General features: G+C 36.5%; 1 protein-coding gene across 1 annotated transcript in view; it reads right to left on the bottom strand.

Moving 5' to 3' along the window:
• LOC129264536 (potassium voltage-gated channel subfamily H member 1-like) overlaps positions 1-12,219 on the bottom strand; it is a 105,176-nt gene extending 92,957 nt beyond the window's left edge. Inside the window, exon 1 of the mRNA XM_054902418.2 lies at positions 11,630-12,219. Within this exon, the coding sequence (XP_054758393.2) occupies positions 11,630-11,708 (79 nt within the window). The 5' untranslated portion in view covers positions 11,709-12,219. The remainder of the gene's footprint in view (positions 1-11,629) is intronic.
• Between the last annotated feature and the right edge of the window lie 1,907 nt (positions 12,220-14,126).

The raw sequence follows: 14,126 nt of genomic DNA, 5'->3' as shown, positions 1-14,126 counted from the left end.
CATCATTCTACCATAGTAGGTCCATGAGTCTACAAAATACCAGTATACAAGCTTGTAATCCATTGAAAAGGAAACTGAAATTCACAACTATCATGTTCGGTTTGTAGGACTATGCACCCCCTAAGGTGACATTACATGTCCCCCCCCCCCTTACTCGTTCCATCTGAAACGAGTACTAAGTCGAGGGACGAGTTATATAAGTTAAGAGAACAAGTTGTAAGTAGAGGGAACGAATGGGGGGGGGGGGGGCATGTCACGTCACCTTATGGGCTCCGTTGGTCTGTTTCTTCAAGATCAGTTTTATACTTTTCGATTGTGTTTTGTCATGTGATTGTAATGTATCCCTGTTTATTTGTTGAACAACATATAATCTTTCGATTGTAAGCATTCTTTTTATTATATTTATAAATAAAAACATTGATGAAAAAAATGTATGTTTCTGAGAAACATAAAAATGACCCCAATTGCTACAATGCTTAAATCATGCATAGTTTCATCATCAATTTTATTCAGTATTCACTCATCATTATGATAACAAGAAAGATGTTAAGTACTCGCTTTAGGAGATAATTCACGTAAGAGCAGCAAAGATGTAGGCCCGGGCATGACTATCATGATGCGCAAGCATCCCAAAACTATGAATGTTGACGGTCTTCAACTGCTATATCTTGATAAAAACTAGCCCTTGTTGTGCAGCTTAGTTAAATAAGTACATCGGCACTACATCGAATTTAATGGGATTAGTCTCCAGAGAATAGGTAAGTGTATCACTAAGTCACGTGACCAGTAACAAAGTAATATTCCTAATGGGTGTGACACTTTCATCACTGCTATCAACTGTAAATAACCTTGAACTCGGCTGATTTATTTCCCCTTTCTCCCTCTTTTCGTGCGCTTTCTTTTTTTTATATATTTTTATAAATATTACTTATTTTAACCTACTACATACCAACTGCCATGCTATTTAACTTTCTGTCTATCTACATTTCTAGCTATCTATCTATCTATCTATCTATCTATCTATCTATCTATCTATCTATCTATCTATCTATCTATCTATCTATCTATCTATCTATCTTCATATATCTATCTATCTATCTATTATATTCATTTCTATAATCTATAATAAAATCAGCGAGGATTTTTTTTTTACACACTTAAAATGTTGGCAACATACTGTTCACTGTGTTGGGTAATGTATGTTTGTAAATAAATATATATATTCTGGGCAATTATTATCCAATTGAGCAAATTTATTGCCCAATTACTTTTTTTAATCCAGTTTGGACAGACTTTTAACCAATAGTTGTGTAGACAGTGGGCCCAGGATCGGTTAAAAGTTGGGCATTTTAAGAGTGTAGATTAAAATGTTTATTTCTATTCAACATGAATGGAAGATTATGGTGTAAAATGGTTAAATGGAAACAATTGGGCGAGAAAAAGGGGCTGCGGGTGAAAATTAAAAAAGAAGTATTTTTATATATTTTCTCTACCTCAGGAATCAAGTTTCGATATTAGTTTTTTCGTCAGAGTTATTGGGGATGTTGATCTAGAAAGAGTTTATAACCTTGTCTGTGGTGAGTGCAGCCTCTGTTATTATATTATTGTCCTTGACAACATGCTAATGTACTTTGCTACAACCTATTTTACTCATATCGCTTCCTTTGCCCATATATCGCCTTTTCTCGATTTGGGAGTTGGGTTTGAGAAGGGGAGAGAGAAAAGGCTCTATTCTGAGATACATATCCATCATTCTCGGGCTGTTTATGCCGCTTGAACATTGCTGTAATGAGATTAAAGAGTCAAAGTCTCTTGTTCGCCTTCAATGAGCCTGTCAAATTACGCGTCAAATTCCTCATCGAATATCCATATTCGTTAGAGCAAAACGGGAAAAAAACAAACTCAAAATGTTTGTATTTTCCACACCATATTCATACATTTTGTGGCGTGGGACATGATTAAGTATATCGGATGATAATATATCTAGAGGAATATATTTAGTCAGAGAATCGAGAGATGTATGGGCAAAGACGTCTTGCACTACATACGTTTTCTCTTGTAGGTGCATATTTCGCGAAATGGATGCGATACTATACCAAGATATTATGACCTTTCTCACTCAGACCAATCTATCTCCTTTAAGGAGGAGAATGAAATTAGATTTGATGATGTCGATTATTCGATGATGATAGGGGAAGGATGGGATGACAAATTGGAGAAAGATCCCTGAACTTTGACAAATGGTTTGATTCGACTAATTGACGAATTATTGAATGAGATGCTACGACCGTTTTTACGTGTATGCAAGATTAATATGTTTGTCATAATGAGGATTCTCGCTCATTAAATGCACAGGTATTAAAGGCAAAAAGACATTAAGAATTGTAATGTAAGAATTCAATAAAAATGAATTTCGATTGATGAATGCTAAAAGTTTAAGAGGTGTTTCTTTTTGTTGGCTTTATGAAGGGAGGGACACATTTGGATAGAAAAGTATCATTGAAAACACATAGATAGCAAAATATAAAGAATGTATGGATCGCATTTGCTAGATATAGCGAGTGTATTATAATCCTTTGTGATATTTTTGGTTGTACTGAAAGATTAATACGTCTATCATAAAAACAGACCTTTTCAGATCCCCGGCTAATGATACTTGCATTCCTTTTCATCCACAACTCTTAAGGTCACGTGATCTACTTTAGATGTGAACTTTGTACCAGCAGCCTACATACCGTGCTTCGCGCCGTTTTAAAGTCACCTGACTTTCCAACCTTCTGTAATAGACTCTCGGGATCAAATTCCAATTCTCATAACATTTTATTTTAATTTCCCGAGTAATTTAACGGCTTTTAAATCTCATCGGCTCGGAGTTGGCAAATCGAAAAGTTAAACAATAACTTCAACAGTAAGATTTTACGAGCAAGAGAAGACTCTTTCTCCATTTCGTTGATTGCGTTGTCGATATAGACATCATATTGATTTTCATAACAAAGTAACGATATGAGCAGATAACTCAGAATTTCATTAATATTACTTTCGATGAAAATCTGCATTTGCTTTTATCTGTTTTTTATCACAACTTTTTACCGTATAGTATTACAAATCGTGCATTACTTGATTGAAATTTATTAACGCTGTATATATGTGGTTAAACATCTATTTTGATACCGTAGTCATTTATATGGTAAGTCTCTGCATGTAAAGAGAAATTAAGATAATATCAGAGCTCATCATCAGTCATTCACCCCTCCTAAGCCACGTAGTTACTTCATTGCGTATCGAATAAAACATTACTTGATTTCTCATTGTCAACAAAGCATAGAAACCAAATATTGTTGTCTCTTCCAATGATTTCATTTACTAACTTAAAAAAAGTCACGTGCGGTGTATACTATTAAACGAAATTGATTTATGTGTTACACAATAATGAAAAAGTAAAGTTTGTTATGATACAAATATTGTGTTTTTAGATTTTTTTTAAATCAGGATTATGGCACTGAAGGTCTGGTTTGATTAAAGTAAAGAAAATAGTATTAATACTGAATTAATATGGATTTACATAGCGCTTTTTACCATTTACCACGCGCCCATAGTAAGTGAATAACCTGAGTAAACGATTAAAATGAGAGGGTGAATACATAGCGAATTTAAGCATACACCTCGGTCAGGTTCGGATCCATGATTGGTGCTTTGTCGGGCAGACGCCTTTTTTATTAACTCACCTTCTCACTATAAACTGTATGCGGGGATAGTGTGAATGCGCATGGAAAACAATCCCATCGAGTTTAACATGTTTAAAGACTACATAACCGTTCGTTCCGCCAAATATTCACGGTTGATTATCCTCATTTAAAGCTTTTTCATAATCCTTTATTCATCCGAAGTAGAAGAGGAACCGTCGGTTTCCTAAGTCGTTTCAGACCTCACAGATGAAAGGATACGGGTTTCCCACATCCAGATTCCTGCGCAGCTGATATGAAATCAGAAGCACCTGCTTTGTCACATCTAACCACGTTTATCTGTGCACGTCCCCGCCTACTGCAGGCCTATACTTTTATCAAGTTGGCGCCTTTTGGCGGGGTATTTTGAACTGGTGCGCACATTCTGTCAAGTTGATGCGGATTGATGAAAATAGAGAAAAGGCGACAGTCAATTAATGATAAGAGAAATGAAGGGTATACGTTCCAATCAATGTTTCTTAAAAAAACAAAGCAATCATTGTTTCACTTTTCCTTTATTATCTTCACAGTACTCCACCTTATTTCACTTTTCATTATGAAACAGTTGATGTCTGTTTTTATTTAGGCCAAAAGATAACATTACGATGAAGTGCCTCTGTGTATGAGTATTGGAAATACGTTAAGACAGTAAAAAAGTTTCATTTTATCTTGTTTTATTGGATTACCAATAGATAGTATACTGTATTGACTCATTTACATTATTGGATTAAGTAGGTTCATATAGTATATTTCAAGCCGAGTAAAAACTGGTATTTTTTTTTCATTAAGGAACAAATCTCTCACAAAACCCAAAACATTTAAATTTTCCAATGCTTGACCCAGCGTCCTTTGTTGGCGGCGGAGGGGGGGGTTGTCAATTTTCTCGCTTGGCCCGGACATAATGTTTAATCCTAGATTCACTGCTCTCACATAGAATGTCTTTAGACTTTTGACTAGGATTTGCATCATTTCCGTTCCGGCACAAGCTTATTACATTTATGTTCAAGGATCATTAAAACGGAAGCCAGTTCGAGCATGAAAATTGACAACTTCACGCATGTTGCGCATTGTTTGCTGGTATATACGAATGACCAAATCATCAAAAGTCATCAAGTCAACTTTGTCATTCCCTGAAATAAAACGGTGCCGTTTTACTGTGTCCAATGCACTCAAACGTGTGTGAGTGGATATTCCGGTTGACATGTGCAACGTGCCCTAATAAAGAAGATGGCCAACCAATCATTTCCCCCTTCCATGCCTTCCCTTTCACCGACTCACGAAGAAGAAAAACTATAGGCAAAGGCAAGTGACATGATTTCACTCGCAAAGATGGTGATGAATCGATGGTCGGAATCAAAAAAAGGTATATTTCATGCTGCTCTTAATATTTCCCTTTCAGCGAATACTTTATTTTCCCCTCTATTATTCTCATGCATGCAAATTACAGAAAATATTTATATATAGAATGGGCATGCTACTCCACTATTGTGTGGACATCAGAATTTACTCAATTGTCATTCGTATGGCTAGCATTCTGACATTTTTAGTGCGTCACCAAGAAGTTTCAATGGTGTAATTTATTATGGTGTAAATTACGACTATAGAACTCGCGCTTCAAATGATCTGCATGAACATGGTTGTTATTTCTATGATTCATTTTTAAAATAAAAAACCCTCAGAGGCATTGTACAAGAATAAGTATAAAAATGATAATCATGATGACAATGATATCAATAATCATTATAATAATGATAATAATGATTATGATGATGATAAAAAGGATTTATTTGTATGTTTATGTTTTCACCATGGAAAGTGGTATTCACATTAATCGTATTCAGCAAATTATTATATATTTCAATTATTGGAAACAATCTTGAGGCACTGATCCTGATCTCTGATTCGGAAAATATATATTTTGTTAAAACATTACTACATTTATAAATAGAATTAGTTCTGTTTCAGGAACACCGAAAAAAGCAGCAAAATTTATATTATAATAATACTGATATCACGGGTAAAATGCAATAAAGATGGAGATAAATCAATTATTTTGCATCCAAACTATATGGAAATGCTATTTGAATTCAGGACGCCTAATAAATACACTTGAAGTATATTGGTACGTTATAACCCCACCATGCACAGTCGTCGGTGGATTAGCTTTGCGCGACCCCTTCGGTTACGGGTGCATTGCGGCTCAGCTTCTCGGTCAGGAAGTAGTGCCTCTCCGCACGTTTAAGAGTGAAAGATGCATGATAATACGGACTTTCGAAAGAGAATTGTCGACTAATTTCTGAAGGCATCGAATATAATTATGAAAGCCTATAAAAAGATGAAAAGGGCATGTCATCAGGGACTACAAATAGGCCTACAAGCCTAATCGACGTTGGGCACAAATTATTTGCCAGAGAAGTGAAGGTTTAATAAGTTAATAAAAATAATGTGTTGGTTACTTGGAGCAATGTAGAGAAACATTCCTTGGGATGGAAGACGTGCAGAAATCAAATTGTACACTGGCCTTTCTGCCACTCACTGGACCATGAAAATTGGCGAATTGCATTTCATGCTCCGGGAACGAAAGTACATAGGAAATGAAGTGAAAAGACAACCAATGTAATATGAATACATAGATTACCGTCCAATACTCATCAGCCGAGGTCAAATTGAGAATTTTTTTTCTCCATAGTTCTATTTTGTGGCTGTCGACAGAAAAAAAGGCAATTTCACGCACTGAGGTCTTGGCGAGACCCTACGGCCTTCGTATTCAGTAGATAGCTGTATTAGCATTCAGAAGGTGAAGATAGAGCTCATTAGAATGACAAGGGCTTTTTACAATGATTTTCAATACACTTTCAAAATTCATCTCCATAATGAATAATGTTATGGATGGTGGTGAATTATTTTGAAGGTCGCATATGCACGCGCACTGAAGAGCTTTGCCGCGGGTTGCAGGAGACTTGATTCAGAGACGAGATCAAGTCGGTATCATAAACCCGTGCAAGCAGGTGGGTGTTTCATAAAGCTGTTCGTAAGTTAAGGCGACTTTAAGAACGACTGGTGAACCTTTCTTACACGCTAAATAATCACCAATGATAATGGTGAACATCATTTACCACAAGAAAGGATCACCAGTCGTTCTAAAAGTCGCTCTTAACTTACGAACAGCTTTATGAAACGGTCCCCTGGTGTGACAGATACAAACATCTTATCGAGGTATAATGATATTCCCAAAAATATCATAATCAGGGTATATACGACAGCACTAAATAATTTGACAGGATGGAAGTACCAACTCCGTGAAACAAAACCAACATTTAGTTTTTGAAGTTTTTCTCACACCATGCTGTGGTCGCTCCATGACATTTGCCCCGTTTGAAAATCTGAACGTAAAGCCATAAATAAAACCTAACATCTAAAACTGAGTAACCCAATCCTTATCATTGCACTACTCTGAACCAAAAACTCTATTACAGTCCTAACTCTGACCACATGCCCTCTGTGATATCAAGACAGGAACAATTGCCACAGGAGCAAATTTGTGTCACCTCTGTGGTTTTCATTTTTGCGTTGCAATTTTTTTAACGTAGACTACAGTCATGTAGAAAATATATTTCACGAATAGAGAAAACTAGCAATCCTTCAGCTCGAGGCTATTAAGACGATACATCATTCTTTTAAGGATTATGAATACGATTTTGCCAGAGATTAGTTAGCATAATAGCATGACATTTTGATCTACTTCTGATTAAATTTTTGTTTAAATAAGGCGCGGTCACACCTTGACATTTTTAGCCAGGCTATGCCGACCTATACGATATGGAAAGCCGTTTCTCCTTTACGCATATCTATTTATATCGAGATTTCCTTTTGGTTAACATAAAATGATAATGATGTCTCGATAAGTAAAATTCAGTTTCTTGATATTTGTGCTGTTCACAAAAGGCGATTCTTGATATCACGAATGGAATACTTGATATCCCGAAAAAGGGATTGAATTAGAAAACGGCTTACCATAATACGTCCGCATACACCAGCTAAAATATATGTCTGACAGGTCCTTCAGATACAGAATCCATACATTTTAATTGAGACTATATTGAAATTATGAAACAAGATAACACCCTCCAGCAATGATAAGATTTGTTTGTACGATAATTGTACAAAAAAAGTACTACAAATACAATTATTCATTATTAATAAATTTCAAACAGAAAATACAGTATTTATTTTTGTAGGATGATAGATTTTCTGATATATAGACTACTTCGGTGCTCATTAAGCGAGCGCCCGTGGCATATATAGTAAATAGTGGTAATAAAATACGAGCTGTGATTGGCTAGATTGGTACCACGTGACCTCCCTGCAAAAAGTTATATTGTACATAATTGTGTACAATATAACTTTCGATTTTTGGAGGGTAAAACCCGTGTTAAATGAATGGGGAGTATATCGATTGAAAACAATGCGCATTTAGCCAGTCAGTCCTGCGCGTCTGCATTTACTAAGCGCATGCAATGCGTCGAATCTTAATTTTATTAGTGACGTCACCTTTTCCTGACTTGTGCAACTTTATATGATGGACGGTACATTTTTGGATGGTAATTGTTGCAACGGTACGAATATTTGACATTCAGCCTCCCATTTGCTCGCGTGCAACAAACTAAGTAGGCATTGTGCAATTTACTGTAATGAATAGTGAACGTTCTATCATACAATATTACTGGACTATAATAAAATTCCAAATATAAAATTATAAATCGTGCAGGTCTTCTTCACCTCGGCATTCGGCCTCGATGACAGTAATAAACCTACACTCGGGATAATTTTAGATTTGTCGTAAATATAATCCAGTATACACTATTATATATCAAGGGCGCTCGCTTAATGAGCACCAAAGATCATCGTTCTAAACAGATAATTTATATATGATATATATATATATATATATACATAGTCTGCTTCGGCATTATGGAATTCAGTATACCAAGACCATTGAAGCTTAATACTCTATGAATACATCATTGTTTATAAACTAAAATACCAAGCAACCAAGTTTATGTTAGGTTATAATAGGAAACAGTCTAACTCGAAACCAAGCGGATTCCCAGAATAAAATAAACCAAGAAAAGTAATGAAAGTGTCTTCGAAATCAGATCAAAATAACAGTATTCCGTAGTCCTCGGCCTCGGTGATGAATAGTGAACGTTCTATCATACAATATTACTGGACTATAATAAAACTCCAAATATAAAATTATAAATCGCGCAGGTCTTCTTCACCTCGGCCTTCGGCCTCGATGACAGTAATAAACCTACACTCGGGATAATTTTAGATTTGTCGTAAACATAATCCAGTATACAATATATATATCACGGGCGCTCGCTTAATGAGCACCAAAGATCATCATTCTACAAAAATAGATACCGCATATATGTATATATATATATATATATATATATATATATATATATATATATATATATACATGTACAACAGCTTTGGCAACTCTTTTATTTAAATATTGTGTAAAAAAAATGGATGAAGAGAACAATGGTAGGCGTAGCTTAAACCATGATTTAAGCTACGCCTACCATTGTTCTCTTAATCCATTTCTTTCACACAATATATATATATATATATGTATATATATATATATATATGTATATATATATATATATATATGCAGTATCTTTTTTGTAGAACGATGATCTTTGGTGCTCATTAAGCGAGCGCCCGTGATATATATATATATAAAATATAGTCTCCTTCGGCATTATGGAATTCAGTATACCGAGGAGATCCTTGTAGCGTGATATTCTATGAATAAATAATTGTTTATCAACTAAAATACCAAGCAACCAAAGTTTATGTTAGGTTATAATAGGAAACAGTCCAACGTGAAATCAAGCGGATTCCCAGAGTAGAATAAACCAAGAAAAGTAATGAAAATTTCTTCAAAATCAGATCAAAATAACAGTATTCAGTAGTTAACAGTGAACGAGGTTGTATCCATTGAATGTGTGAGGCGATGTTTTCATGAGCCAACTTTTTTTAGCCAAATATGACTTTCCCTGGATGTGAAATAATATTACCATTGTTGTATTTTTCATACAAGAATGACGTGCTTCAATACTTGACTTTGTTATTTTCTTCATAATTTGCCATTTTCATTTTTTAAAGAGGGTTCATGATGTCATTATCTCGCTCATCACTGTATCACAGAAAAAACAAGCAATTTTATGATAAACAAAACTTTGTTGATTTCAGTCCATTGTATATATATTCTCTTTTTAAAACATTTTTTCTAATCGAATTATTCAAATCAGCTTGATTCTCAGGAGGAATATCCCCTAGATATATACGTCATTGGGTCTCATGAATATGCATAGAAAATATGCACGAGATAGATGGGGATAAATGAATAGCAATATGGGAAAGGCCCTGCTTGACACTCGTTACTGTTTTAAATTATCATGCGATGTAAGCCTAAACCTACACATGCCTATTTTATAGACTTTCATACTTGAGGGATATATCACAATTCATTTATTTATTGGGTTATCATGCTAATTTTTTTGGCTTACTGTATATTGTTATATTGGGATGCAATGCGAAAGTGATCGTAGGAAAAACGCCACCACGAGACTTTTTCTGCTGAGTATTTTAAAAAATGACAATTTTAGATAAAATTTGCGTTCATTCATTTCCAATGGAAAATAGTAAATTTTAATATGTATTGTTACAGAACGGATGAAATTATTTATAAACTTCTATTTCAGGTTTCGTATTTGATAAAGTCATTTATGAGTATTCAACCCTCAAAGGGACGAAACAAAAATATTGGTCATTATTATAGTTGCGCGTAAATGAAGAATCTCTTTGCCGGGAAATGTCTCCTCACTATATAGTCGAATTTGTGTCGCAAGAACATAATGATGTGTTTCCGCGTATTACATTCCTACGTGTAATGAAATTAGAATCATGTCGATGATGTCTTGCCTTTACTTTTCTGTTTGAAGGAGGTATGAGATTATTTGCTACCTTTACCCTATATCGCCCAGAGGGGCACAAGAGGCGCATATGTTTCCAGTGATGTTTAAATCATGGACTAATTCAAGAGACGGGATCTTGTATTGCGCTGATCATAATGGCATGAGTAAAGTATTTTATTGGAACTGAATGCATTTCCTCGCGAAGATGAACTCTTTGTCTCTGTTGCAGGGGCCGCGGAACGGTTTTCAAAGTGGGGGGGGGGGGGGGGCTGACCATCCAAAAAATCACAACCCTACGGTAATTTTTACGTTTTTGTACACGATTTTGGAAAAAAAAATCCGTTTCCGCTTCTGCGGCCCCTGTTGTGTCTCTACCTATGTATCCAACACGCGGAATAGAAAGGATGAAGAATTTGAAAACTATTGAATTGATTCCATTCTTTTTATGTTTTCGTCTTTCATTAAACATTTTATTTGCGATATGAAATTTACCTTAGTTTCAATTTAGAAAATCCTCTGAACCTTTGGCAACCTTTTAACCGAAATTTGTCTTTTTGACAGGTGGTTTCGTGTAATCTAAACAATGTTATGGTGTATCTTTAAATTCATATACTTTTCCTGGCAAATGTGTTTTGTTTGGTAGGAACGCAGGGAAGGCAATTGATAATCATATCGCTGAAGAACGTCGGGTTCTTAATTTCGTTTTGCTCGACTGCTGAAAGGTTTGAATGTTTACTCGTGTCATTCACAGCCGAAAAAAATGAAATGATAAAACACTCATAACATAAGAAAAGTATATAATCAAATACTTTCAAATGCATTCAAACATTTTACATCGATCGCCGGATACTATAAAAATAAGCATTGCTTGGGCACAGCTAATTGTACTGATGATTTTGAGATAGTACTTACGTTGAATCGATGACCTTCTGATAATATTCTCCAGAAAGGTATTCTGTGGGGCTACTAACCCTCGTCGAGCCATTGGCATTTTCTTTCAATCACCGATGTTTCCACTGTAAATTCCTCTTGTTGGTGAGGTTGCCACGACAAATAATCATGAGAACGACTGAGAATTTGATCTCTGTCTTGCTTTCATCCAACGGGGATCCAAATCCCCCCCAACATGGGAATGAGAGTAAGAAAGGATGCAACTTAATTTTCAAATAGCTAGAATGGTATATTCCAGGGAAATCATATCCAGAAGAAAATAGGTGAGAGGTGATGCTCCTCGGCAATGGAAACAAAAATACATGTTTAACGGCAGATTGTATGCTTGTTAGATGCTGCCATTTTAGTCTGATCGGGTGCTTGTTCGCCTCTCATATTCTTCCCTGACTACTCCAAATGATGATGATGGTGATGACAGTGTATCGAATAGAACGCTCGCGCCTACACCAAATGATTCTGTGTCGCCACTATGCTGTCATGCGCATAGACATACGAACCTGAATTATTAACCATTTGTTACTCCGATCCCTCATACTACCTTGGCTTAACTTGGTCCGCTTGCATGCAGCGGTGACAATTAAGCAGCGAGAGTGGTGGAGAATAGGAGAGTCGGGCGAAATGGAAATGAGTTATTTAAACAGAGCATGCGTGGTCGGGTGATTTTCTTCCAGCGCTTAGACGCCAAATCTCGTTGCCATGACAGCAAGACTCGACCAATTCATTTTGACAAATATTAGCACGCTAGACGGGCAGCGCAATCCCAAACCCATTTCTCCCATCCTCTCTCTCCTCCCTCCCCCTCTGTCTCTCTCTCTCTCTCACCCTCATTCCTTCCTCGGGGCTCCCCCTCTCTCTCTGTCTCCTTCACTTTCTCCACCTTTCTTTCCCCCTTTCCTTGGCATATGCTTCTTTTAACACATACACACAATCACTCGTTCCTTTTCGACAAGAACACACAAAAAATGTATCATTTTATAAATGTTGTCTCATAATACTCTTTCTGAATATTTTATTTTCCATTAAAAAATAATGGCAAAAGCAAAATCAATTAGGCCTATGTGTTCACCACAATGAGAAAAGAAATGTATGTATATTATTTGAATTTCCAAACAGGCGCGTCTTACCCCAATCGGCGATGCGGATGACGGTAATTGCAAAGTACCTTTCAAATCAGGCATCAACCACGGCATTGACAACAGCAGAGCAAGACGTCAAATGCAAAATTCGTAATCCCCATTCATTCGGCAACCTGATCGGATATTTTCAAAAGCGTCAACGCAATGTCTAAGCCCCCCCCTACACTTGATATTCGGGATAGTTGAAAATGTCCGCATGCAGGTACATGATTGTGGTCTCGACTAAAATTTGGACGTTGCTACTGACTTCCAAGCACTTTAAGAAAAACAAATCTTTATTGTCTTGGCGATGTTCTAAGATCATCACGACTTTCCTGACTTCCGCTGTCGGCTCAAGTGCCCATGAAGTCATCTGCGGTGCGGTCAGGTCCCCAAATTGGAGGTCCCAAATTATTAGAAGTTAGCTAGAGGTCAAACGTGTCGAGGACAAAACACGGAAGCAGCAACATTTCCAACCTAAATGCTGCGCCATTGCACATATTTTTTCAAATATATATATTTATTCATTAATCACGTTTATTTAACATACTACGGAGGATCAAGCCCACTGCAATCCAATTTATAACACAAAGAATGATTAAATTAAACTATTTCTATACCCCAATTACACCAACGCTACGTCCATGCAGTCCTCGCTGCGTCAAAGAAAAATGCCCATGACGCCTTGGGAACTGCTATACAGCGTACAGAGAGCGAAGCGAGATCTGTTATTGACGTGGCATGGTCTACATAAGCGCTTCTCAATGGGTGGGCCGCGAAGCTCTCTCAGGTGGGCCACGAGAAGCTCCAGAGGAAGAAAACAAATAGGGTAAAAACTATAGTATGTTTCACAGACCTGTCCGAACATGTTATGTCCGATCGGTCTACGTGGGTCAAACAAAACTAAAGCACGCATATAGGTATCATGCATGTTGCAAAGCATGCACATGCACACTGTGGTTTTAATCTAACTTTGATGTGAACCTCGTGTGCATTATTATTGTCGCCCTTTTACTGGACATTTGCGAATGCAGATTAGTTTTCAAACTGTTTGTTTCGAATGTCCTTCAGAACATTGTGTTCAAATTACCATGATTACACGAAAAAAAAATTCATCAAAATGGCCGTTTTCTTAAATTTTTGGTTGGTGGGCCTCGAAAAAAATCTAAGAGTCAAAGTGGTCCTCGAGTAAAAAAAAGTTGAGAAGCGCTGGTCTACATGATCTCCGGAGACCCATATTCCGCTACAAAAAAATGCCCTTTGAACATGTCCAAAGTACACGTAGCGGGAGCACCGTCTGAACAGTGCACAGTAATGACGCAGTAAGGACCTTCAAATGACCT

This window comes from Lytechinus pictus, chromosome 7 (genome assembly GCF_037042905.1).
Source record: "Lytechinus pictus isolate F3 Inbred chromosome 7, Lp3.0, whole genome shotgun sequence".
Classification (NCBI taxonomy): Eukaryota; Metazoa; Echinodermata; class Echinoidea; order Temnopleuroida; family Toxopneustidae; genus Lytechinus; species Lytechinus pictus.
Note: the sequence above shows the minus strand (reverse complement) of the source record. Positions and strands in the feature narration are given on the sequence as shown.